The 23,726-nt window shown below is 42.6% G+C and overlaps 1 protein-coding gene across 7 annotated transcripts in view; it reads left to right on the top strand.

Annotated features, from left to right (window-relative positions):
- Nucleotides 1–23,726, top strand: part of GPD2 (glycerol-3-phosphate dehydrogenase 2) — a 131,656-nt gene that overhangs the window by 64,778 nt on the left and 43,152 nt on the right. For all 7 annotated transcript variants that reach the window (XM_061608753.1, XM_061608754.1, XM_061608755.1 and 4 more), the window contains 2 exons: nucleotides 19,418–19,582; nucleotides 20,526–20,670. In XM_061608753.1, coding sequence (XP_061464737.1) covers nucleotides 19,418–19,582; nucleotides 20,526–20,670 — 310 coding nt within the window. The remainder of the gene's footprint in view (nucleotides 1–19,417; nucleotides 19,583–20,525; nucleotides 20,671–23,726) is intronic.

Here is a 23,726-nt window from a genome sequence, read left to right as displayed (position 1 = left end):
TGCTTTTTCAGAAATAAGTTCCATTTGATGAAATTCAGTGGTATTTCTGTTATGGAGCAGATTATGAAGGGCTGCAGGGAGGAGGAGGAGAAGGGAAAGCCCTGTTGTGTCAGCAGATATCCTTTCTGCTCACACACCAACAATATTTGATTTTACCCAATGGAAATTATTGTTATTTTAATTTACAAATCTCTTCCTATGAGGCAACCTGAAGCATTTTACAACATAATAAAAACACATATAAAACAGTTATATATATATAAAATTAGAACAATTACATGTATAACAACAATTTAAAACAATGTTTATATATACTAGGGACTTTGCCCTTGCATGCTGTGCGGGCCAACCGCACCTCTGACACCCCAACCCACAGCAACCCCAAGCACTCCCACACACTCCAGGCACACTCAAGCACTCCCAGGCACTCCCAAACACATTTACAGGGACTCGCAAACACACACTCACACACAGACACTGAGGCAACTTTCCAAACCAGCACCCCCAGGCACTCACTCCTACCCCACTTAGGCAGCTTACTGGTGCTGCTTCCGCCCTGCCTCAACCACTTACCTGCCTCCCACATTGTCACTGCTGCCTGCTTGCTCGCCCACCCCCTACTTGCATGCCCCGTCTGCCATTTTCCCTCCCACCTGGCATCTTTGCGTCTCTCCCTCCCTCTTGCTTGCCTGCATCCTGCTACCGTGCTGCACCCCGCCCCTGTGTGTGACGGCTTACAAAGATATTACACACATACACACAGTTTCTGAATAGACATGTATAGGTCTGTAATACAAAAGATCTCTTTAGTAAGCTGTGCCCCTCACACCTTTGATGAGATAAGAATCAATAGGAAGCTTATACTTGAGACTCAAAAGGGTTTAGAAACGCATGCCAAAGTTTTATCTTTATTGGTATCTATTTAGAATAGGAGAAAGCTGCTTAATGATTATGGGGAAAAGTGGTTGTGTCACTTTTGAAAAGTGAGACTTTTGCTCATTGTAAACCCTACAAGATTTTTTTTTTTTTTTACGTAGGGGGGCGAAAGCACCAAAAATCAATGGAAAAACTCTGAAGAGCATTCATTAAGCTGTCAGCAGTGGAATAAGTACTCTTTTTCTTCTAGCCTCCTATGGTTGTCTTTCCAGCGTGTGCTGAATTATGAAAAGTTACAGGTTCATAATTTTATTTTTGGCTAATTTATAATTTTGAGGCTATCAAGGTATATAATTGGGGTACAGCTCAATAGAGAACTTGGGCAGTTGTAAAACTTCATACACTTAATTTCAAACGTTTTTCTCATTTGGAAATGAAAACAGTGTGACAAGCTGCCATTGAAAAGGTTTCTTGCAGATGAAGCCCAGCATGTACATCACAATAGAAATATGACAACCTCTTATACAGTGCAAATCCATGGGTGGGAAGGTGCAAAGCGGGGAAACTCTTATGGGTAGTTAAAGGCAGAGCTAAGGCTTGGAATTATTTTGAATAGTTCCTATAACCTGGAAATCTTTAGGGAAAACCTACACTTACCTACCGTGAGGATGGCTGTAGACCTAAAGGGTTGATTTCCTGCTTGTGATGGAATGTATGGGCAATTGTGACACCTTTGTTTTTAGTTGAAGGACTCTTATTATTGCGGTTTAGTGCAAAAAGTATATGAAGGAAGGAAGTCCAAAACTTCCAAGTATCCTGGTGAATTATAACTGAGATTCTGCTTAGCACACACAGAGAGAGGTCTCTGTTCTTTGCAGTTGTTGTTTTTCAATATCTTCTGTGTCAGCTGGAATTTCATCCCTGAGAATTATTATCATAATTCTTGTGCACATTCTTATTAATAATAATAAACAATCATAAAAGTTTTTTGAGACTGGTGTTATTGATGCTCCGGAAAGCTCCATGTAAGCACCATGTAGTGATCTTTTTTTAAAAAAATCTGTCTCTCTCTGTCTCCCTCCCCAAGTCAAAGATATGCATACCTACTGGACTCCTAGTTTTGCTCCGAACAAAAGGCTAGCTGTACATTCCATAGCACTGTGGTTGCTTGAGGCACAGTTCCCAAAAGCATGCAGATGATAACTGCATTTCCTGCTGTACCTGTAACAATTTAATTGTATAAGTCAGCCCAGTCAAGCATCTCTAGCAGATGACTGGGAGACATGAAATTCATTGTCATTATTGTCCCTGTCATTTTGGATCATTATATCCTGCTGCAGAATTTTTCTCACTTCAGTGCTTTTTTTATCCTCCAGGAACCAGGGATTATGGCTGAGGTTGGGGTGGGGGCAGGACTGTGAACTACATTTACCTCAGGGGAGCCACAGATTAAATTGGCTTTGCTCTCTGACTTGCTGGATTCATCTATTTGTATGCTGTGAGTTTAAGGTTGGAAATTTATGAGTACCTGAGTGAATTTCCACAGTCTTTGCTTTATTTTGTTTGTGTGTGGTTTTTTCGTGCGTGTGTAGAACCGAACAGTCATGCTTGTCCTCTTCATGAGAAGCGAATGTGAGCTGGTTCTTCTGATCCCATCTTACCCTTAAAGATGCTGGGTTATTCTGTAGCACAGTGACATTATTTGCACATTACACCACAAACACATCTGTATTCCCCAGCGTGTCATGGCTTTTCAGAGGAAAGATTCCATTGAAGCATGTAATTTATATGTGTGTGTTTTATGTGAACTTAATGGTAGGCCATTAGTTAATATGTATCTTGTTCCATAACGTAGTGATGGTGGTGCCATGGATACCGATAAGAACAAAAAAGATATTTTTTTTGGTGTTCTTTTTGGTGCATGGAATTTTTAAAGGTATTTGGATTTTTCCTCTTTTTAAAAAAAGATGAATCGAATCTTCTCTTCGCTGTGGTGCAGGATAGAAATGATGGGTGTTGGCTGGGGGTGGGTAGGGTTGGAATGCTGCCTTGATGTCCCCCGCCTCTCCCTTCCACCCATGCCCCTCGGCCGTGGGCCTGACCATGTTAATATAGCCCTCTTTGCCCCTGGTGGTGCTCTGAGCACAGAACAAAGTTGGATGGTGGTGGTGGTAGCTGGGTCTCCAAGAGGCAGGAATTCCCATTGGACGTAGAAACTGCTACCCACAACAGCTGCTGGTAAAGAACGGGGCTGGGTTTGGGAAGTGAGAGATAAGAGGAAAGAGCTGGAATGGAGAACTCCCCCCTCCACTCCTTCTGTTTCTCCCCCCCCCTTCCCATCATATTTGCCAGGTATTTATGGTAATTAGGGGAAAGATAAGTGCTTTGCCTGATTATTATCTGTAGCCTCCTTTTTGTAAGAGCATTCCACCCTTCACTGTAAAGGCTAGCTCCAGCTAGTACCAACAGAGATAAAGTTGCTTTGATGCTGAGCCGTGCTGTGGAGAAAGAGAGCTTAATAAATACCCCTGTTTGAAGCAGTGTACGTAACTCATTTTCTGTCTTTCTGGTGTGGAATTGGTCCTTGCAGATTCAATAAAAAGCCAGACAGATAGACCCATTCCCAGGGACCCTAGCCAAAGCGACTACAAAGAAGACCAAAACATTAAAATCTCAGATAGTTATTGAACCTGGGACCCAAAATAGTTGCCTTTGAGATATCTTTGTCAGAAGGGTTTTCGAATCTGTCCTCTTCTCTCCCTTCCTGCCATCATCTCAATAACTGATTACCTTTAATGGGTGCAGCTTTTTAAAAGTTTGTTTTCCCCCTCTCATAAGTTTCTTCTTGAGCAATTGACATTATTTGGGTGCATCCTTGGGGCTGTTTCACACTATGCAGGAATTGTACTGGCTCTCAGTACTTGAGCTTTCTGCTGTTAACCAGCAGCCAGCAAGCATGACAGGCACACATCAATGACTCTGTGCATGTGTTCGGAGCCCTCATAGGTCTGTGGCTCCGTCACGTGCATACATAAATATTTAAGAAAGCAAAGCTGTTGGCTGTGCATATGTTTGCTCTGGGAATCACCAGTATAGCATCAGTGTACCCATGGCAATCACACTGCCACGTAAAGTATGAAGAAGTCCTTAGTTTTTGGCACTGCCATGACTGGCTCTATTTAAGTTTTGGGATAAATATTTTTGCCACACTTAAGTGCTTCTGATCTCTGCTGGCTAAATTTAGTTACTTGTTTTGTCATTTCAGATATGTGTGATTTTCCTTGAAAGTGGATTTCCTATAAATATAATAAGCATGTATTCTACTGGAGGTGTTTTTTCTTGTTGCTTCCTCTTTTTACAGCGAACAGGAATTCCTCTTTATTTATTCAGAAACCACCGTGTCTCTAGTGAGTGATGAAGTCGCTTTGCTTCATGAAGAGTAATTCTGCATCTTCCATATCCCTCTGACATATTACCTCCTGTCTCTTTTTATACCCTTAGATCATAACTCTGGTTTTAGTTGGTTTAGACAAGGTCATGTAAAAGGAAGTAATTTCCTTGATGTCCTGTGAAGTGGGCAATAGTTCACAAAACTATTGACTGGTCTCCTCTTGAGCAACTGAGATACAAAATGACATACAAAAAGTAACTACTGACCAATTCCAACTGAAACAAAAAAAGCTTGTGTGTGTGTGTGTGGTGTGTGGGTGTTTGTGTGTGATATGCATAGATAAAAATAAGACTTTTGTCCTCACTGATTCTTCTCAGTGTTGTCAGAATGGTTGGCATACTTACACAAACAACAGAAAGCTGTAATTTAGTACTCATGTAGGCTTCTTTTTGAAAAGTCTGCTAATGGTACTTCTTTTCACACATTGTTTCACAAAAATTTGGGCTGGGTCAGAGTAGATTTTTAATAGCAGCCAGAATTCTATCTCTGGTTGCTGAATTCAACCTGTGTTATGTCTGTTTTCAGCCTAGACCAGCCTTTGTCAACTTGATGCCCTCTAGATGCTTTGAATTGCAACTCCCATCAGCTCCAGCAAGCCTGGCCAAGTTGGCACGGGCTGGTTTGCATGTGTGTGTGTGTGGAGGGGGGTACTCTCTCTCTCTCTCTCTCTCTCTCTCATCAAGATTTTACATATACACGCACACATACACTCACTTTATATCCAGATTTATACACACACAAGATGTGTTAATTATCCCGTTTAATAATGCGCACTGACACTACCACATTTGTCCAAGATTGTCGCATGGCCACAGAAGGGCTGTCAAGACATTTTTCATCGTGACATTTTAGCGTGGCTTCCCTAAACTGGCACTGACAACATTTTGCTTTCATTTTAACACTATGGATTTACTTACACTGACGCTGCACTAAGATGTCTTTGACAAGTTGAAGGCTGATACAAAGGGAAAATGGGGTAACAACATAATTAAAAGCCAGCGCCACCAAATAAATCCTAATTCTGATCTGCCCCTCAGCACCCCCCTCCTCCCCATGAAGAGAAATTCATTATCTGGGAAGGCCTCTGGCACTGCACTTCTAAGTGCCTGAGCAGTGATTCACACCTGGTGTCATACTAGTCATTCCTCTCTTTGACTAGACAGTGGCTTATTTATTAGAATATCATTATTTTTACCTTTGATACAAACTAAGAGAATACCTTTTTTCATTGGATCAGTTTCCTATTATTAAAGCTTTTAAAGTATGTTGAATTCTTCACTAGCAAACCAATATCAAATGTATAATTTAAATCTGTGGAGAGTCATATTTTTCTCTTTCCCGTTATCTGTGAGAAAGATGCTTTTATTTTGTATAAAACTATCTTAATTTTACTATAGAATTTGTCAAACATCAGTAATATGCTGTGTTTTTTGGGGGGTATGTTCATGTTTTGTAATTCTCTTTGCATAGAAGTCAACAGCAGAGGTGCCCAAATCTTGTCAGAGTGGTAACTAATTGTGTGGGGGCAGGATTTGTCCAAGGCTCCCCACTTGCCTCACAATCAGACACACTTGACAACTTTGTGACAGAAGATTAGGGAAATCAAATGGTACTGAGCGCTCTCGAACTATTTCTGCTGAATGTTTGGCAATAAGGTGATGTACCTCTTGACTGAGTTAAGGAGCACAAACTTCCCTAAAAGTATGAGATACTGAAAAGGCACTTGTAACTGCTAATGGTGCTTTGTGAGATCAGCCTTGCATTTCACTCACAGCTAATGACTCCAAAAAGGTGGGATATGACAAGAGCCACTGAGGAGGACAGGAGTGGGCCAGAGACTTTGTGGTTAGGTGTATCTTGGGTTTCCTTTGTTTTGGAACCAAAGGGAGGATGGAGCTGATTTAGGCATTTGTGAGAGTGTCATACAGTAAACAGTGGAACAGTTATACACAAGTCATCATAGAAAGTGATAGCTTTGTTGATCAAATTGAATGTTGATCTCAAGAATTCCCGTTTATACTCTTTGACCCCTAAGATCCCCTTTGCTATACCAAGCTATACAAAATGGGATCTAGGACTCTATTACCTCGGATGGTGGGGTGGGGTGGGGTAAAGAACCTGCATGCTGTTATATGCACTTTTATCTTAAAAAAAAAAAGTTCTCTGTGCACTTTATTTTGATGAACATGTACCCTATAAATATAATTATTACAGGAACTAACAAAAAAAGAGTAAAGTCTTAAAGCATAATGTTAGGCTTCTGCAGCTTTCAGCTGCTTCAGTGTGAAATTGCAGTGTGATTCACATCAGAATCGCACACAGAATTTGTTGTGAAATTGCATTAAGAAGTGGATGGTTCTAACTGAAACCTTTTGAGAACCACAGTCCTGTCACTACATCATGGCCAATAATGGAGCTGTTTGAGGACCTGAAAGAGAAGTTACTGTTAACTTGGTCACAAAACCCAAGCACCTTATGTCCATTCCCATCATCCCTGATGTGCCAGGAAGTGATTCCAAAGGAGGACAAGATCAGGATAATAACCTGAAGTACATTGTGGATGTACTGCTCTCACTAGCTTGCAGCAAACACCTCAGGGTCTCTCATGATTCTGAATATTTTAAGGATAGTGAATAGATTAATCTTCCACAGCAGTGGTGGAAGCCTGACCTAGTAAGTCAGGTTCCACCCACAACCATCTAAATCTATACACATACACCATGAGACAAGGGAAATGAGAAGCTCATCTCAGACAAGGGAATATGCCAAAATGGGGTCTGGACATTTATTCCAGGTTGCATCTGATCCGACACTTCTTTTACCCTCTCAGTGTCTGTGCCCTGAGGCCTACCTCATTGAAGATCAGCTGGTAGGAGCTACACTGTGATAAAGAAGTGCAAGGATACAGCATATAGTTCTAGTTCCAAAACAGAGGAGAAATTCAGAGACTTACTTTTTCCAACCCTCCTCAGAACTCTGTAGTGGATTACCTGCTGCCAAACTACTCCCTGTGTCTTTTCAGAGTGAAGACTCAAAGCGATGAAGGATGCAGTCCAGGGGGGGAAATAGTTTTGCAAGTTTGTCCTTTCTTTATGTAAGTGTACCACTTGCAATGCAGAGGCGGAGTGTTGTTCTAGTCCTTACTACTTTTGTGTAGTGAAATGGGGCAGAATAATTCTTTGCCAGTGGAGCGCAAAAATCCTCCACTTGATTTTAGGGAGATTTCACTGCAGCTGTGTACTACTCAGCCCACAATGGTTTTGATGAGTCCTCCCTAGGACCCTTTGGAGAGACTTTTCTGGGAGGCTCTGGAAGCTTCAGCGAGGGGAGGGGGAAGGGAAAGGTTCATTGCACAACCTTGTATTCTTCATGCACAATGTTGGATATCACCCCAAGTTATCTAAAGAGAAACTTGTTTGGTATTTTAAAAATATATGTGAAATAGGAATCGTTTTGTGGCCTTATTTCTTAGCAGAGATATAAATGCAAGCAGCAGGATGAGAATCAACCAGTCCACCCTTTCCCTCAGACACAAATAATTACAGACGCAATCTTCTTAAGTAAAAGATAAAGAATGTTTACTCATGACCTTTCATATGTTCAAGAAACATAGGCTCAGAGCTTGGAAAAGCTACTTTTTTGAACTACAACTCCCATCAGCCCCAGCCAGTGTGGCCAGTGGATTGGGCTGATGGGAATTGTAGTTCAAAAAAGTAACTTTTCCAAGCTCTGCATAGGCTCTAGGTTAGATAGAAAAGTAGAAGTCTCAGTCCATGATAATGGTCATCTTGGAGAGGAGCATGTGCATGCTTCATTTTCCTCAGGCTTAATGGAGAATATACAAAGAATCCCAGACAAAGGAGGAGGAAGAGAAAGCCAGGTAACCCCACCCTTTAGGAAGTTACACCACTGGTAAACAGGTACATGGGATATTTCCCTAATATCCCTTAAAGGGAACATGCAAGTTTGCTTATTCTAACAAAACTTTATATTTTACATATATCCAGGTTTTTTTATCCATCCTATTTTATGTAGAAATTTTTCACAGATGACTTCTACTACTTCTATTAAAATAGTTTTTGTTTGTGTGTGCTGGGCTGCTTACGGTGTTCGTTCAGAGTAGTTTGTTCGGAGTTGGGTGGTTGTTTAAATTTCTTTAGGACCAATGAGGTTTTCAGTACAGTGACTTTTGAGCCAAGTTGCCCTGAAAGATAACAGAGCTAAAAACAAAAAAAGGAAAAAAAGAGAGAGAAGAGTAATGGCTAGTAGAAGGTAGAGAGTTAAGTGGTTATGTGTTCAGGGAAGTGCTGTGCTTTTGCAATTCCTGCTACTTTGCCCACAGGTTAGCTGCTGTTAGCTTGAAGACAGGTGACTCAGCTCTTTACTATGAAAGAACACTGAGTTGTTTTGACAGGTTTGTTCTTTTCTTGATATATCTTTCTGACATAATGGCAAGTTTTTAAAAGACCTTCTGAATTGAATGAGAAAGCAACAAGTAATACAACTCACTACCCCAACACTTTCTTTCTGTCCCCTCTCCCAATGCCTGTTTAAAAGTCATCAGTGAAGGGCCATACATACTATCTAGGAGGAAGCTCCATAGGCATGAGGCACTGCTTAAAAGGCTCTGTCTCTTGTCATTGTCAGTCTATCAGTTCTGGGTACAGGACCCTCAAGCAGGGTCTCAGATACCTATCTTAGGCTCATATTGTTTTTCAGTTTAATATTAAAATACATCAAGGCCTTTAAACCTTGATGATAATCTTGTCCTCTGTGATGGCATCGTTTGTTCTTCCTGCACTTCATACACCCAAGTTATTCAGCTTCAAATGGAAGGGCTGTTCTTTTACTCAGATAGTGGTGAGCAAGAGAGATGAAGGGGGGAATTGGAGGCTTGTGATTAAACTAAGTTGCATGGATTGATTAAGAGACAGAAACATTGGCTGTTGTATTACTTGGGCCTACGTTGTATGTGTTAGAAATGAGGAAACTTTTCTGGCAGGATAGGTGAGCATCTTCATACATGGGTGGGGAACTGGATCCAGCCAGTGGTCTGGATTCTTACCTCCTCTACTCCCTGTAGGCCACGTTTGACAGCTGGGCAGGCCTCACTATGGTCTGTACAGTTTGTAATTAAACTGATTGTTGGCACTTGGAAAGCATCATACCCAGCACTTGGAAAGCCCCGAAATCTAGGGTGATTATTGGGGCTTGCAAAGCGCTGCTGGCGCATCTTGCAGGACCAGGCCCCAGGTACCGAGCCAGCTGGGACTGATTTCCACCACCTGTCCCTCTTTGGAGGGATACATAAGCCGGCTGGCTGAGGTGGCCTGGGAGACCCAGTGCCTGCAGGAAGAAGAGAACATCGGTGCCCAGGGAAGGAGAGCCTGCTGCTGCTGCTCTTGGACCACCACCTCCACAACCCTTCCCCGTGGGACTTCTGCCTTCTGCCTGGCAGACGTGCATCTTGCAGGACCAGGCCCCAGAGATTTGGGCGGTTGTTCCTTGTCGGCTCGAGAGGGGAGGGAAGAAGAGGACGTCGGGACGCTTTGGCCGCGACGCTTGCCGCGACGGAGACGATCACCGCAGTGGAGGCCTAGGAACGGGAGGAGACGGAAGGCCCATCATCAGCTGCAAGTGAAATAACCCCACGTTGTGGGCAGGAGAGACGCGGACTATTTTTATTCTTATTATTTTTATTTTATTTTATTTTTATTTTTATTTACTGTTACTTAGGGAGAGGGCCTGCCTGTTGGCGAATAGGAGGGAGCTATGTGCAGACCAGAGGGGGATAGTGTGGGGAGGGTGGAGAGCCACAATATTCAAAGGCTAGGCGGCAGACTCTGGAGGGGCGTGGGCAGCAGGCCAAGCCGGCATCGGGGAACTAGGGATAGATGCTTAATATCCATCCCTTGTTCCGGGCCTGTTTACCACCAGAAGATAACTGGGGGAAGCAGAACTCCATCCAATCTTCGACTGCTGCTGTGTAACGCCAGGTCTGTGGTGCAGAAAACATCACTCATCCATGATATGATCCTGGATGAGGACGCAGACCTGGTATGTATTACGGAGACATGGCTGGATGAGGCCTCAGCCCCTATACTTGAGGCCATGTGTCCAGCCGGTTTCCGATATGCACAACAGCCGAGGATTGGTAGGCAGGGAGGGGGAGTGGCAGTTATCTACCAGGAATCTTTGTGTTTCGCCAGACCCCCTCTCCACGAGACCAAGTTTGTTGATTGCATGTATTGGAGGTTGGGCCCAAAGGGCAGTTTAGGGATTCTGCTTGTGTACCGCCCACCCCGCTGCACAGCAGAATCCCTGACTGAGGTGCTCGAGGTGATCTCGGGCGTGCGGTTGCTTTCCCCCAAGCTTGTGGTGATGGGGGATTTCAACGTACACGCCAAGGCTGTCCTCCCAGGAGCCCCTCGGGATTTCATGGAAACCATGACTTCTTGGGATCTGCACCTCAGTAATATAGGACCTACCCATGTAGCCGGTCATGCTCTCGACCTTGTGTTTGTCTCAGGAGGGGAGGAAAGTGCTCTGAAAATGGGGGTGAATTTTTCTAACCCCGTGTCATGGTCAGATCACTGTCTGGTGAATATAGATCTCTCGATGCTGCACGCCCTCCGCAGGGGACAAGGACCTATTAGGATGGTCCGCCCCAGACGCCTGATGGAGCCCAAAGGATTCCTGAATGCGCTGGGGGATATGGAGCTGACTGAAGGACGCCCGGTCGAATCCCTGGTGATGGAGTGGAATAAGGAGGTCACTAGGGCGGTGGACCGGGTGGCTCCGAAATGTCCTCTCCCCGTGAACAGAACTCAGACAGCACCTTGGTACACACCACGGTTGCGGGGTCTGAGACAGGAGGTGAGACGACTTGAGCACCGGTGGCGGAAATTTCGCACTGAAGACGATTGGACACGGGTTAGAGCAGCAATAGCTGCCTACCAGGTGGCAACAAAGGCAGCAAAGAGAAATTTCTTTGCTGCCTCTATTGCGTCCGCAGAGTGCTGTCCCAGGAGATTGTTCCAAGTGGTCCGAAGCCTGGTCGGTCCAGTCGCTCAGGAACCCATGGAACATTCTAAAATCTCCTGTGATACTTTTGCTAAACACTTTGCCGATAAAATCGAGCGCCTGAAGAGCATGCTTCCGCTCGCCGTGGAGACAGGAAGTGGGCCAGAGTCGGCCAGTTGCATTCCGGTCTGTTGGGATCGGTTTCAGCCTCTTGTCTCTGAGGAAGTAGACAAGGTGCTCTGTACTGTGAAGCCGACCACCTGTCTGGTTGATCCTTGCCCTTCATGGCTCATCATGAGCTGTAAAGAGAGACTGAGCGAAGGGATCAAGGCGGTGGTGAATGCATCCTTGCAAGAGGGTGCAGTGCCATCAGCCCTCAAGGAAGCGGTAATAAAGCCCATCCTAAAAAATCCGTCCTTGGATCCCCAAGAGTTAAACAACTTTTGCCCAGTCTCTAATTTACCATTCTTGGGCAAGGTGATTGAGAGGGTGGTGGCTGCGCAGTTACAGACACACTTGGAGGAAACGGATTACCTAGATCCATACCAATCGGGTTTCAGGACTGGTCATGGAACGGAAACAGCCTTGGTCGCTCTGGTAGATGATATGAGGAGGGTATTGGATAGGGGTGAATACACCTTCCTTGTCCTCCTGGACCTCTCAGCGGCTTTCGATACCGTTGACCACGGTATCGTTTTAAATCGCCTAGAGGGATTAGGAATAGAAGGCACTGTTTTGCAGTGGTTCCGTTCCTATCTCTCGGATAGGCAGCAACGGGTGGCATTGGGAGATGAGGTTTCAGACCCTTGGCCTCTTCACTGTGGAGTGTCTCAGGGCTCTATCCTCTCTCCCATGCTATTCAACATCTATGTGAAACCGCTGGGGGCAATCATCAGGAGTTTTGGGTTGCAGTGTCATCAGTACGCAGATGACACTCAGCTCTATCTCTCATTTAAGTCCTCACCAGAGTTGGCTGTGAACACCATGTCCAAGTGCCTGGAATCCGTAAGTGGATGGATGGGAGAGAATAGGCTGAAGCTGAACCCCGACAAGACTGAGGTATTACTTGTGGGAGATAAAAGGAAATTAGGAATTACTGACCTGATGCTTAATGGGGTAAGTTTACCTCTGAAGGACCAGGTCCGCAGTCTTGGGGTCATTCTTGACTCCCAGCTGTCCATGGAGGCTCAGATTACAGCAGTGAGCTGGGCAGCCTGGTATCAATTACATCTGATACGGAGACTGCGACCCTACCTTCCTGTTCATCTGCTCCCTCAGGTGATACACGCCCTGGTCTCCTCTCGCTTAGACTACTGCAATGCACTCTACGTGGGGTTACCCTTGAAAACGGTCCGGAAATTACAGCTGGTACAGAATGCGGCAGCATGCTTGATTACGCATAGCCGTCGCTGGGATCATATCACCCCAGTGTTATTAGATCTTCACTGGTTACCAGTTGTCTACCGGGCCCAATTCAAGGTGTTGGTATTGACCTTTAAAACCCTATACGGTTTCGGCCCAGTATATTTGAAGGAACGCCTCCAGAATCACCGATTGTGCCGCCTGACGAGATCAGCCTCGCAAGATCTTCTCTCGGTCCCACCAGTGAGAACAGCTAGGGTGGTACGGACCAGAGAGAGGGCATTCTCTGTTGTGGCCCCCACCCTCTGGAACTCTCTCCCTTTCGATCTCAGACATGCTCCCTCCCTGTCCAGCTATCGCCGAGCCTTGAAGACCTGGCTGTTCAGGCAGGCCTACAAGATTGGGACAGATTAATTTTATGTTATAATGAACTAAAGGATGGTTTTTTAGCTTAAAATTTGATTATGTTGATATATATATGTATTGCTTTTATTCTTGTTGTTTGTCGCCTAGAGTGTCCCTAACCTGGACAGATAGGCGACTGAAAAATAAAATTTATTATTATTTATTTATTTATTTATTTATTTATTATATTTATATACCGCCCCATAGCCGAAGCTCTCTGGGCGGTTTACAGCAATTAAAAACAATAAAAACAAATATATAAATTTTAAAACACAAAAAAACAATTTAAGAACACAATTTTTTAAAAAAATTAAAAACAATTTAAAAACACATGCTAAAATGCCTGGGAGAAGAGGAAAGTCTTGACCTGGCTCTGAAAAGATAACAGTGTTGGCACCAGGCGCACCTCATCAGGGAGATCATTCCATAATTTGGGGGCCACCACTGAGAAGGCCCTCTCCCTTGTTGCTATCCTCCGAGCTTTCCTCCAAGTAGGCACCCGGAGGAGGGCCTTAGATGTTGAGTGTAGTGTATGGGTGGGTTCATGTTAGGAGAGGTGGTCCATCAGGTATTGTGGTCCTAAGCTGTGTAAGGCTTTATAGGTTAAAACCAGCACCTTGAATCGAGCTCGGAAACATACATGCGTTGCCTGCAAAGTCCCTTTTGGCTGTCCCAGCCGCATCTTTTTCTGCCCTACACCTGGTGTCATATATGATGTCACGCATAGAACAGGTAGAAGTGTCTTGGCAGAAACAGGCTTGCAAGCCTGATGCTAATTAGACCTGTAAGCCAGAGGTTCCCCAATGCTGTCTCAGTACTTAAAATCACAATGTTCTAAGTTTGTATCAAAAGTGTGTACATACTGAATTGCGATTGCATGTCTTGTTATGATTGCCTTGGGATTATTGCTTAACAATATTCTCCTTGTGTCCCAGCAGAAACCCTGTCTGTTCTTTTTTGCTTTTAACCAAGTTGTCAATCTAAGAGGAGGAAACTGCTTTTTTCTCTCTGTCAAGTTAATTATCCACGAACAAAGATAGAAGTGACTTCTGTCTTTTATAGTGCAATTCCCCTTAGAATAGCCTCTGGAGAGCAGACTTGGCAATATAGGAGTTTGCTGGGTCAGCCAGACCTCTAGAGGGCACCAGTGATGGGAAACGAAACCACAATGCCAGAGAAAGCAACTTAGCAGCTATTGCCCCAGAATGGATACTTCAGGGGTTTTAGCTGCAGTAACGAATAAGACAGACATTTCTACTTTTATCTGCTACTTGCCCAGTTTAGTGTGATGGGCACCATTAAGTGGAGAAAGGAAACATTAATTGTTAACTGTTTCAGTTCTTTGATGTATGGATTTCATAGAATAGTAGAATTGGAAGGGGCCTATAAGGTTGTCAGGTCCACCTCCCTGCTCAATGCAGGAATCCAACTTAAAACATACCTAACGGGTGGCTGTCCAGCTTCCACTTGAATGCCTCCAGTGTTGGAGAGCCCACCACCTCTCTAGGAAACTGGCTCCATTGTCATACTGCTCTAACTATTAGAAAGTTTTTCCTGATGTTCATCTGAAATCTGGCTTCTTGTAACTTGAGCTCGTTATTCCATGTCCTGCATTCTGGGATGATCGAGAAGAGATCCTGGCCCTCATCTGTGTGACAGACTTTCATGTACTTGAAGAATGCTATCATATCTCTCCTCACTCTTCTCTTCTTAAGGCTGAACATGCCCAGTTTCAGTTTCTCTGCGCAGAGTTTTGTTTCCAGTCCCCTAATAATCCTTGTTGCCTTCCTCTGAACCCGTTTGAGTTTGTCTTCATCCTTCTTAAAGTGTGGTGTCTAGATGAGGCCTAACCAGTGCTGAATAGAGGGGAACTAGAACTTCACACAGTTTGGAAACTATACTTCTGTTAATGCAGCTTAGATTAGCATTTGCCTTTTTTGCAGCCTTATCGCACTGTTGGCTCATATTCATGTTGTGATCAACAACAATTGCAAGATACTTCTCACATGTAGTATTGCTGAACCAAGTATCCCCCACCTTATAACTGCATTTGGTTTTTTTTTCCCCTAGGTGTAGAACTTATTCCCGTTAAATTTCATTCTGTTGTTTTCAACCCAATGCTCCAGCCTATCAAGATGACTTTGAATTTTGTTTCTGTCTTCCAGGGCATTAGCTATCCCTCCTAATTTTGTGTCATCTGTAAATCTGATAAGAATTCCCTGCACTTCCTCATCCAAGTCAGACAGACTGACCACTTTATAATCTGCTCCAGAATTTTCCCAGGGATTGATGTCAGACTGACTGGTCTGTAGTTCCCAGGTTCCTCCTTTTTGCCCTTTTTGAAGATAGGGACAACATTAGCCCTCCTCCAGTCATCCAGCACTTCACTCATCCTCCACAATTTCATAAAGATAATAAACAGTGATTCCGAGAGTTCTTCAGTCAGTTCTTTCAATACTCTAGGATGCAGTTCATCAGGCCCTGGAGATTTGAACTTGTTCAAAGTGATTAGGTATTCCTTGTCCATTTGTCTTTCAGTCTCAAGCAGCAATCCTGCTCCTTCGACTTGTACTTCATGTTTGCTAGGAGGGTCATAGATCCTTTTTTGGGAGAAGACTGAGCCAAAGTAGGAATTGAGCACTTCTGCCTTTTCTTTGTCATTTGTTATCATTCTACCATCCTCTTTGGGTAGCTGTACCACCATTTCTTTTCTCTGTCTTTTACTATGGACGTACCTGAAGAAAGCTTTTTTGTTGCTTTTAGCATCTCTTGCTAACCTCAGCTTATTCTCAGCTTTAGCCTTCCTGACGCCATTCTTGCGATTCAATGCTACCTGTCTTACTCTTCCTTTGTAGCCTAGCCTTCCTTCCACTTCCTATGGGTGTCCTTTTTTGTTTTCAGGTCATCTCTAAGCTTTTTGTGAAGCCACATTGGCTTCTTCTGCTGTCTTCCCCTTTTTTTCCTATTGGAATTGTTTGCACTTGTGCCTTTGGAATTTCCTTTTTTAGAAACTTCTACCCATTTTAGACTCCTTTCCTCATTAGGGTTGCTTGCCATGGGACTTTACTTATCATAGTTCTGAGTTTATTAAAATTGGGTTTTCTGTAGTCCAAGACACGCGTATGGCTACATACAGCTTTTGCTTCCTTTAAAATCAAGAACTCAAGTGTAATATGGTCATATTCCCCCAGAGTTCCTGTAACTGCCACTTCATCCACTAAGTCATCTCTATTGGTTAGAATCAAGTCACGGATAACTGATCCTCTAGTTCCTCCTTCTACCTTCTGTCAATTTCTTAGAGAGGCCATGTTTGGCAGAATTTGTCTCCCAACAGATATCGTGGTAATTGAAGTCCGCCATCATGCATCATGCCTCCTTGAAACATTGACAGTTTGCTTTTCAAATGTTTCATCCTTGTCTTCTCCTTGATTAGGATGTTGGTAGTAGAGTCCAACCATCATGTTCCTTATATTCCTTGCCCCACTTATTTTAATTGAGATGCTCTCTATGGGGCTACCAAGGTCATCCTCTTGTATTTCTGTGCAGGGACATATTTTTAACATATAGTGCATATCTACCTCCCTTTCTGATCCTTTTGTTCTCTTAAAACAAGTTATATCCTTCAATTGCTGTATTCTAGTCATGGGAGTCATTGCACCAAGTTTCAGTTATACCTATCAAGTTGTATTTATCCTCCTACATTAAGAATTCAAGATCGCTCTGTTTGTTTCCCATACTCTGGGCATTAGTATGTAGACACTGAAGACTCTGTGATTTATGGTTTGGCTTTCTACCTACATTTTTATGAAGGCTATTATTGGGCCACATTAGAGCTGTTTTTTTGGATTCAGATGTTTCAGAGAGATTCTTGGAAGAATAAAACTAGGCTCATGTTGGAGTTTGAAGAACATCTGCATTGACTTTGGTTCCATTCTTAAAGTTTCCCTTGTTCTCTTCAGTATAACCAGCAATAATTATGACACTTGTAAGAATGGATACACACAATTCATGTTTTCCTCATCTGTCCTTCCATAGTGATACACGGATCTGGGTCTTGTGAGAGGCTCTGTATATACACACAGAACTGCTATTTCCATGCCAAGATCACAGTTGATTTTTCTTAGCACTGCTGAATGTATGATGGTTGGTAACTTTTGTTATAATAACTTTTGTTTTCATAAATCCCAGTTCCATGTGGATCTCACCGAGGTTGGCTGTTCAAAGAAAAGTCTTCTCATGACGGGAGAAAAGTAGCGTTCTTTGTTTGTAACAAGCATAAGCTGAATGTCACAACAATCTGAGCCAAAAAAAAATTTATGTAATGCAAAAGGATCTGAGCAGTGAAAAATAAAAATTAAAACAATCCTTTTTTGATCAGCTTCCCAATAGGATCCTGTCTCTTTCTGGAGAAACTCTGCAGCATCAGTTGATCTTTTACCTAAACTGAGCCATAGTAGGAAACCATTAAATTATTTTATTCCCTGATGCTTTACTATATTTAGAAGCTGTGTTTACATTAAATGAGTTACAACTCCTTGTTAAACAACATTTCACCAGCAAGAATATAACTGTAATCCTCCATTACTATCATTGAAATGTCCTCCACTGATCTTGGAAATCCCTCTGCGTGTAAAAGGTTTGTTCCTACTTGTGTATATAATTTGGCTTTCAAAAAACTAAAGAGAATCCCTTCATGTAGATTTTGATTGTTGAGATGACACATACCCAAATGGAGAATTTTAGTCACATTTTTATTAAAAGCTTGTAAGCAAAATTCTTCTGATACTTTGTGCATAACTTCATCTTACTCCATTATTTTATTTTGTGGCCTATTAGCTCTCTTTTTTTTTTATTTATTTATAGTTTTTGATCTTACCCAACTGTTTTCTGTCTGTAGATACTGTAGCTAAAGTATCTTAAACCCAAAAACCTTCTGGTTTTTAACAAAAGCTATTGTTCCCAGCTCTTTTGATTTTGCATGCTTTGGGGTTTATTTTCCTAGGCCCTGTTTAGCTTGCTGAAGCTTCACTTGCTTGACTTCTTCCACATTGAAATGAGAAGTTTTGAATCTGAGGACAGAGGTGTGTAAGAGTTCTAGGAGCCATTGATCCTCTTTCTGCGTTTCTGCCCTTTTGGTTTTTGAAACGGATTACTTGCATAGCAGCTGGGTGTTGCTCAGGCAGAATCGGAAGGGGACGAACTTTACATAAATCATTTATACTGAACGCTTGGTACGCTGGCAACATAAATCAACAACAGTATCCATTACCATTCACCCCCCTCTTTTTTATCAGTATTATCTTGATAGAACCGATCCCAACACGTGGGCATGCTGAACTCTACCTTCGGAAGTCTAGCCCTTTGTAATTAATTATTCTGGGCACACAGAGCTTGGCCCTTGCTACGCAGAATAATTGCTCCCAGCCAACATCCAGGGTTTTAACTTCAGTGGCAATAATAAATAGAAAGTCTCAGGTGATGCCACTATTTTAAAGTAATTAATCATTTCCATTCTTCTTTCCCTCCCTCCCTTCCCCCATGCCAATGCTCTCTCTTCCATGTTGATTTCCCCCACCCCAACTAGGAAGATTCAGTAATAAATCTTTAATGATATATATGTTAAGAGTGATCTATTAACTAAACCTTCTTGGCTTTTTCTCTGTCTCTGTCTCTGTCTCTCTCTCTCTGTGTGTGTTCAACAAGATTTGTTTTTAAAAAACCCAACCTGTAAATGCTGTTAGTTGTGAACGTAAAATATGCCTAAAATGAATGTCTGTTTTACAGGCAGTGGAGGCTTGGCAGTGGAATCTTTGAAAGATCATTGCTTTCTTTTTTCCTTTTTTTAATGTCATGCAGTGTGTGTGCTAATAGAGATTGATAATTAACACCAGTGGGGCCGTCAAAAAATAAATTCTTTGAAGATGCTGTATTAATGCTGAATACGGGCATTTGAGAATCTTCCTCTTTGAAAACAAAGTGTGTGGCTTGTTCTCTTGTCAGGCTCTTGAGTGAATATAAAGCATTCATTTTACAACAGCGTAAAAACATTGCTTAAACAGTAATCCTGGCCATTGCAATTTTTGTTTTGCTTTTATGCTGCCTTAAAAAGTGAGGGTAAATGCTCTGTCTTGCCAAGAGATGATGTTTCTCTAAATAATTTTTGGTAGACCTGACCAGCCATCATGTCTATTCAGTGTGACAGGGACAGATATGACAAATCGGTTTTGACACACTTCCATACCACAGGTCAGTGGCTTGAGGTGACTCATGTCCTTCCCTTGATTTTGCCCCCTGCTGCAGGACAACACAACGATGCGCGGATGAACCTTGCCATTGCCCTCACTGCTGCCAGGTATGGGGCTGCCACAGCCAATTACACTGAAGTGGTGCATTTGCTGAAGAAGACAGATCCAAACAGTGGGACGAGCCGTGTTTCCGGAGCAAGGTGCAGGGATGTTCTCACAGGTATGTAGTCTTGGCTCCTCTGAGGTATTTATAGAGCCTTGCCTCCTTTTACCTAACCACAGATAACTTGTGTTGACCTGCACACACGACACCTCATTTTCTCTGGACTTCATCTCCCCCTGAGAAAATGTTTCTAATGCTTGTATTGTGTGGTTTGGTGGATCCTGGAATTCCACTGCCATTGCTCCATTGCCCCAAATGCGTGCACTTCAGAGCACATTGTTTTACTTGATAAAGCACAGCTGTCTATCACTGCTTTTTGTTGCTTTTCTGTTTAAAGAAACAGATAATTATTCCCCCCTTCCCAAAGGTAGAAAGGGGGAGGCGGGGAGAGTGCAATGGAGGCTGGAGTTTGTAAATATCACTTAACTGACAAAGGAGGCATATTTCCAAAGTGCAGTGGCATGTCATTAATGCCAATCATCTTTAACTTCTGTCAGGTTTTCATTCAAATCCTAGTGCTTTGGCAAGCTAAGCCATGCTTTACATCCAAGCCCTTCTGTCAAGCAAAGCTAACGTCGTAAAGTAACTGTGTGGTGTGCGTTCAGTAATAGTACCATTTAACAAATTTCAGGGTTTAAGAATGTCATTAAATACAGAACTCAATAAATAAAACAAAATTGAAGGAGGGGAATCTGCTGCCACTTGAGATTTTATCTGCAAATATTTCTTTCTGTGTGTCTCATTCTTTTTTCATTTCTTTTTTTTAAGTTATGTTCCTCTCTCTCTCTCTCTCCCCCCCCCCCCCAATACTATCTTCTAATTTTTGGTAATACTCTTAGCTGCTCAGTTTCTGTAGCATGCTGTGCGTGTATGTGCATGTGTGTGTAGATATATGCACACACTTCGCAATAGGTTAACTTCATAGATAAATTAATAATCCAGAGAGTCAGTGAACAGGGAAACAAATGGAGTATGTGATTGATGCTGTTTTCTTTCACAGGGCAGGAATTTGATGTCAAAGCCAAATGTGTTATCAATGCCACAGGACCTTTCACAGACTCCGTGCGGAAAATGGATGAGCAGGAAGTACCAAACATCTGTCAGCCAAGTGCAGGCGTTCATATTGTGATGCCTGGCTATTACAGGTAACGATGTTCAAAACCTGGATCATTTATAACAATCTCAAGATGCATGCCTAACATGGAATTAAAAAAGGTTGTAGAGAGAGACTTGCTGGTTTTAATAGTGTAGGTTGAATACAAGCTTCTATTTCCTCTTCTTTCCCCTGTCTCCCCAATTTTGTTTAAGTCAGAGAGAGAAAATTGCTCATACTGAGAAGGACACATGGTACAGTCCTCCATGTAACTATGTCACATTTTAAATGCTCAAAGAGCATTGCTTGTGTGTCGCCATGACAAAATCTGCCCAGAAAAGGAATGCTTTCATACAAAGGAGAAGTCTTAACTGTTTCAAACTAAAGTAGATAGCGAAGATGCTTTACTAACTCCTCCCCTTCTCCCCCCCCCACTGGTTCGGCATTCTGTTTGTGTGACTCTGGCAGCAAATATCTTTGGAAGAACACAAGGCGGACAACTTTTTTCTGGGGAATTTTGTTTTTGTCATGCCCTAGTCAATATTTTGTCTCTAAATTCTGTGGGTGAACAATGTCCTGTCTTCCAACCCCTTCCTGAGTGTCATGGGTTTCATTTAAAGAATATTAAAATGGATTTAAAAAGAGTTTGTGGCATACTAGCTAAAAGGCAGTCTTAAGCAAGTCATTTTTTTCTCGACTTCAGTGCAGTATTGGCCTATGTTACATGGCTGTCAAAGAAGTGCTTTGAGCACTCGAGATATACTATATAATAATAATAATAATAGTGGACAAGGGGGATCTTCAACTCATGGAATGGGTGCTAGAACATTGTGCAAGAAAAGTGAAACAAAACAAAAAGTGAAAGTATGTTCTTCCACTTTCATGAGAGGCTGTGTTAGTTATATGAGCCCAAGAAGAAGCATGAGAACTACTGTAGAACCTTCCTGTTATAGCTCTGCATAAACTTATGTGCAAGCACTTGTGGATCTGCAGAACAGTGCTAATGGGTTTTTTCTTTGACTTGTGGCTTTTTGGCTTCAGGCCAATATATTGCTTTTGCAGAAATTTCAGTTGAACCATCACATAATCCCTTTCTGTGCTTAATCTGCAGTGTGGCTGACCAAAAGAGAGAATACATAGTTAAAATAGGATTTCAGCCAACAGCTAAGTAAGGCACAGTCCTGTGGCAACCTAGGCCATACTTAGTGTATTTGTAAGGAGCTTAGGGGGCTGTTTCCTCCATAGATCACTTTGCCTGACCTTGCCAGAGCATGGCAGGTTTAGGAATTGGCTGCTAGATTACAGTTGTGTTGGATTTCTCTAGCACATACATGGGGCAGGATTTGGGTTCCAGTTCTAGTCAGTTAATGACGGGTAGCCAACACATTACCTCCCAGATATTGTTGGACTAGAACTCCCATCAGCCCCAGCTATGGTCAGGAAAGCTGGGAGTTGTAGTCTAGCAACATCAGGAGGGCACCATGTTGGCTACCTCTGCATTATGGTATCATTTCTGGGTTTGGTAGGGAGATCTCTGTGCTTGATGCAAGCTCATAGGTTAAGTCTTGTCAAAGTCCAGGGCGTTATTTCTTTCGTCCATAAAACAAAAGAACACTAGGACAAGGATATCTTTATTACACTCTGAAGCTCATGCATGCTTAAAAGTGGACAGCTGGGGCAATTACTCGCAGCTATTTGCATGGTTGCTAGGGCTGCAGCCCACATCAGCCACCTACTATAGTGAACAAAATGAGTACACTCAGAAGCATTCAGCAGAAAAGGAAAGCACTATTGCAGCTGAAAAGCAAATATTTTGGCTTTAATCTTTTACTGAGGGACAGTTTGGGAGTAGTTAAAGCTGGTAACACTGGCTACAGAACCTTCAGTCTTAAATGGAACTCAAGGTTTGTGTGTGCAATCTGACTTATGTACAATAAGCTCAGTGTCAGCCTCTGTCTTGGCCTTCTTCCTCAGCATCTTTCAATGTTCAGCATGATACTTGCTTTCAGAAGCAATTCCTACCTATGTAGATCATTCGCTCTACTACTGTGTGAAGACTAGATTGATCTTGTACTAAACATAGATAAACCTAAGAATTTGCCTGTGTAATAAATATATGCATCATACTGGGGGGGAAATTAAATGTATGGTTTAATTTCGCAACAAGTTTTTGCCCCCAGTGCCAATTGAATCCTGTTTAGTAGAAAAATGTGTGTCATTTCATTACAACTACTGGTCTCTTTGGGAAAGTACTTTGACATGATCTTGGGAAAATGGTAAATAGTTTAAAGGCTTTTTAACTGTGTAAATGTAGATAAGGTTTAATTAATTTAATGTTAATACAATGCAAGCGTTTCCCAGTGGATTCTTACATTTTTATATTCTTCATTAATAGTCCCTGTGTTCTCTTTGCTCTCATTAATTCTGTTCTTCAAATACATGTCCTCACATAAGTAGCTCCTGCATGACTTTCTCCCACCCCAATGACATTAGTGTGACTACTCTCACATACATTTCCATCCTTAATCCAGTTGATGTTGCCTGTAGATTTGGTCTTGTGTTGGCTACAGCAATGGCTCTGCTTCTGGCCTTTAGAAGATGTAAAAACAGATGCCTGATCCAGAGAAGAGCCCCCCCTTTTTTTTCTGGGGGAACAATGTCAGCATAGGTTCTGCTATGCCAATTTTATCTTTGGTTGTAATAGGCAAAATGATGTAAACTTTCTGACAGTAGCTAAAGGGACTTTGGATTCAAAAAGTAAACCTGGGCATGTTGTCCCGTTAAAAAAAAAATTAAAAGTCCATATTGGGGCAATACTTCTATTGGGCCAACCGAATTAACACAAAATAGTGTGCACACGTTTGAGTTCCCCAGAACTCTTCATCAGGATAGATTAAAAACCAAGGCTGGGGGTGGTGGAGGGAATTGGCTGGCGGTAACACCATGAATCTGTATCTGGTGAGAGTCTTGAGGCAAAATGTGATAGGAGGCAGCAAACATTCAACACTCTTTTTAGGTGCTGTATCAGGTTGCACTAAGGCTTACTGGGAAGAAGAAATTTGCCAATGACCGGTTCCCCATTACAAAACCAGTTGTTACCCAGGTCTG

Source organism: Rhineura floridana, chromosome 2, assembly GCF_030035675.1.
Source record: "Rhineura floridana isolate rRhiFlo1 chromosome 2, rRhiFlo1.hap2, whole genome shotgun sequence".
In the NCBI taxonomy this organism is placed as follows: domain Eukaryota; kingdom Metazoa; phylum Chordata; class Lepidosauria; order Squamata; family Rhineuridae; genus Rhineura; species Rhineura floridana.
The sequence above is the reverse complement of the archived record's forward strand: the minus strand, read 5'-3'. Positions and strand labels throughout refer to the sequence as shown.